General features: G+C 48.6%; 1 protein-coding gene across 1 annotated transcript in view; it reads left to right on the forward strand.

Annotated features, from left to right (window-relative positions):
• Window positions 1-1,092, forward strand: part of CLIP1 (CAP-GLY domain containing linker protein 1) — a 135,216-nt gene that overhangs the window by 20,063 nt on the left and 114,061 nt on the right. Inside the window, exon 3 of the mRNA XM_011948489.1 lies at window positions 268-839. Within this exon, the coding sequence (XP_011803879.1) occupies window positions 268-839 (572 nt within the window). The remainder of the gene's footprint in view (window positions 1-267; window positions 840-1,092) is intronic.

Raw genomic sequence — 1,092 nt, forward strand, 5'->3', positions numbered from 1 at the left:
GGCTACTTGGGAGGCTGAGGCGGAAGAATGGCGAGGACCCGGGAGGCGGGGCTTGCAGTGAGCCGAGATCGTGCCACTGCACTTCCGCCTGGGAGACAGTGAGACTTTCTCTGAAAAAAAGAAAAGAAAACAAAACAAAACAAAAAACAACCTTTCTAAGAGTTGTAGACTACTCCTGCGGGCTGTTGGCTTTCTCCAGTTTTTCTTTAAGTTTGAGGTTGTCTGCTTGAACATTAAATCGAATCTCTTCTGATGTTTTGTTTTCAGTTGTAGCTCCAGTAGAAAAAACAATATCCAGTGAAAAAGCATCCAGCACTCCATCATCGGAGACTCAGGAGGAGTTTGTGGATGACTTTCGAGTTGGGGAGCGAGTTTGGGTGAATGGAAATAAGCCTGGATTTATCCAGTTTCTTGGAGAAACTCAGTTTGCACCAGGCCAGTGGGCTGGAATTGTTTTAGATGAACCCATAGGCAAGAACGACGGTTCGGTGGCAGGAGTTCGCTATTTCCAGTGTGAGCCTTTAAAGGGCATATTTACCCGACCTTCAAAGTTAACAAGGAAGGTGCAAGCAGAAGATGAAGCTAATGGCCTGCAGATGACGCCTGCCTCCCGAGCTACTTCACCGCTGTCCACTTCTACAGCCAGCATGGTGTCTTCCTCTCCAGCCACCCCCTCAAACATTCCCCAGAAACCATCACAGCCAGCAGCAAAGGAACCTTCAGCTACGCCTCCGATCAGCAACCTTACAAAAACTGCCAGCGAATCTATCTCCAACCTTTCAGAGGCTGGCTCAATCAAGAAAGGAGAAAGAGAGCTCAAAATTGGAGACAGAGTATTGGTGAGTAGAGAAACATTCTGAGGTCATTTTGTTGAACTGAGATGTAACACCAGGGAGTGGTTGAAATACACACATCGGGGCTGGGCGCGGTGGCTCACGCCTGTAATCCCAGCACTTTGGGAGGCTAAGGCGGATGGATCACAAGGTCCGGAGTTAAAGACCAGCCTGGCCAAGATGGTGAAACCCCGTCTCTACTAAAAATACAAAAAAATTAGCTGGGATTGGTGGCGGGCGCCTGTAATCCCAGCTACTC

Source organism: Colobus angolensis, unplaced genomic scaffold (genome assembly GCF_000951035.1).
Source record: "Colobus angolensis palliatus isolate OR3802 unplaced genomic scaffold, Cang.pa_1.0 Scaffold28, whole genome shotgun sequence".
NCBI classification, from domain to species: Eukaryota; Metazoa; Chordata; class Mammalia; order Primates; family Cercopithecidae; genus Colobus; species Colobus angolensis.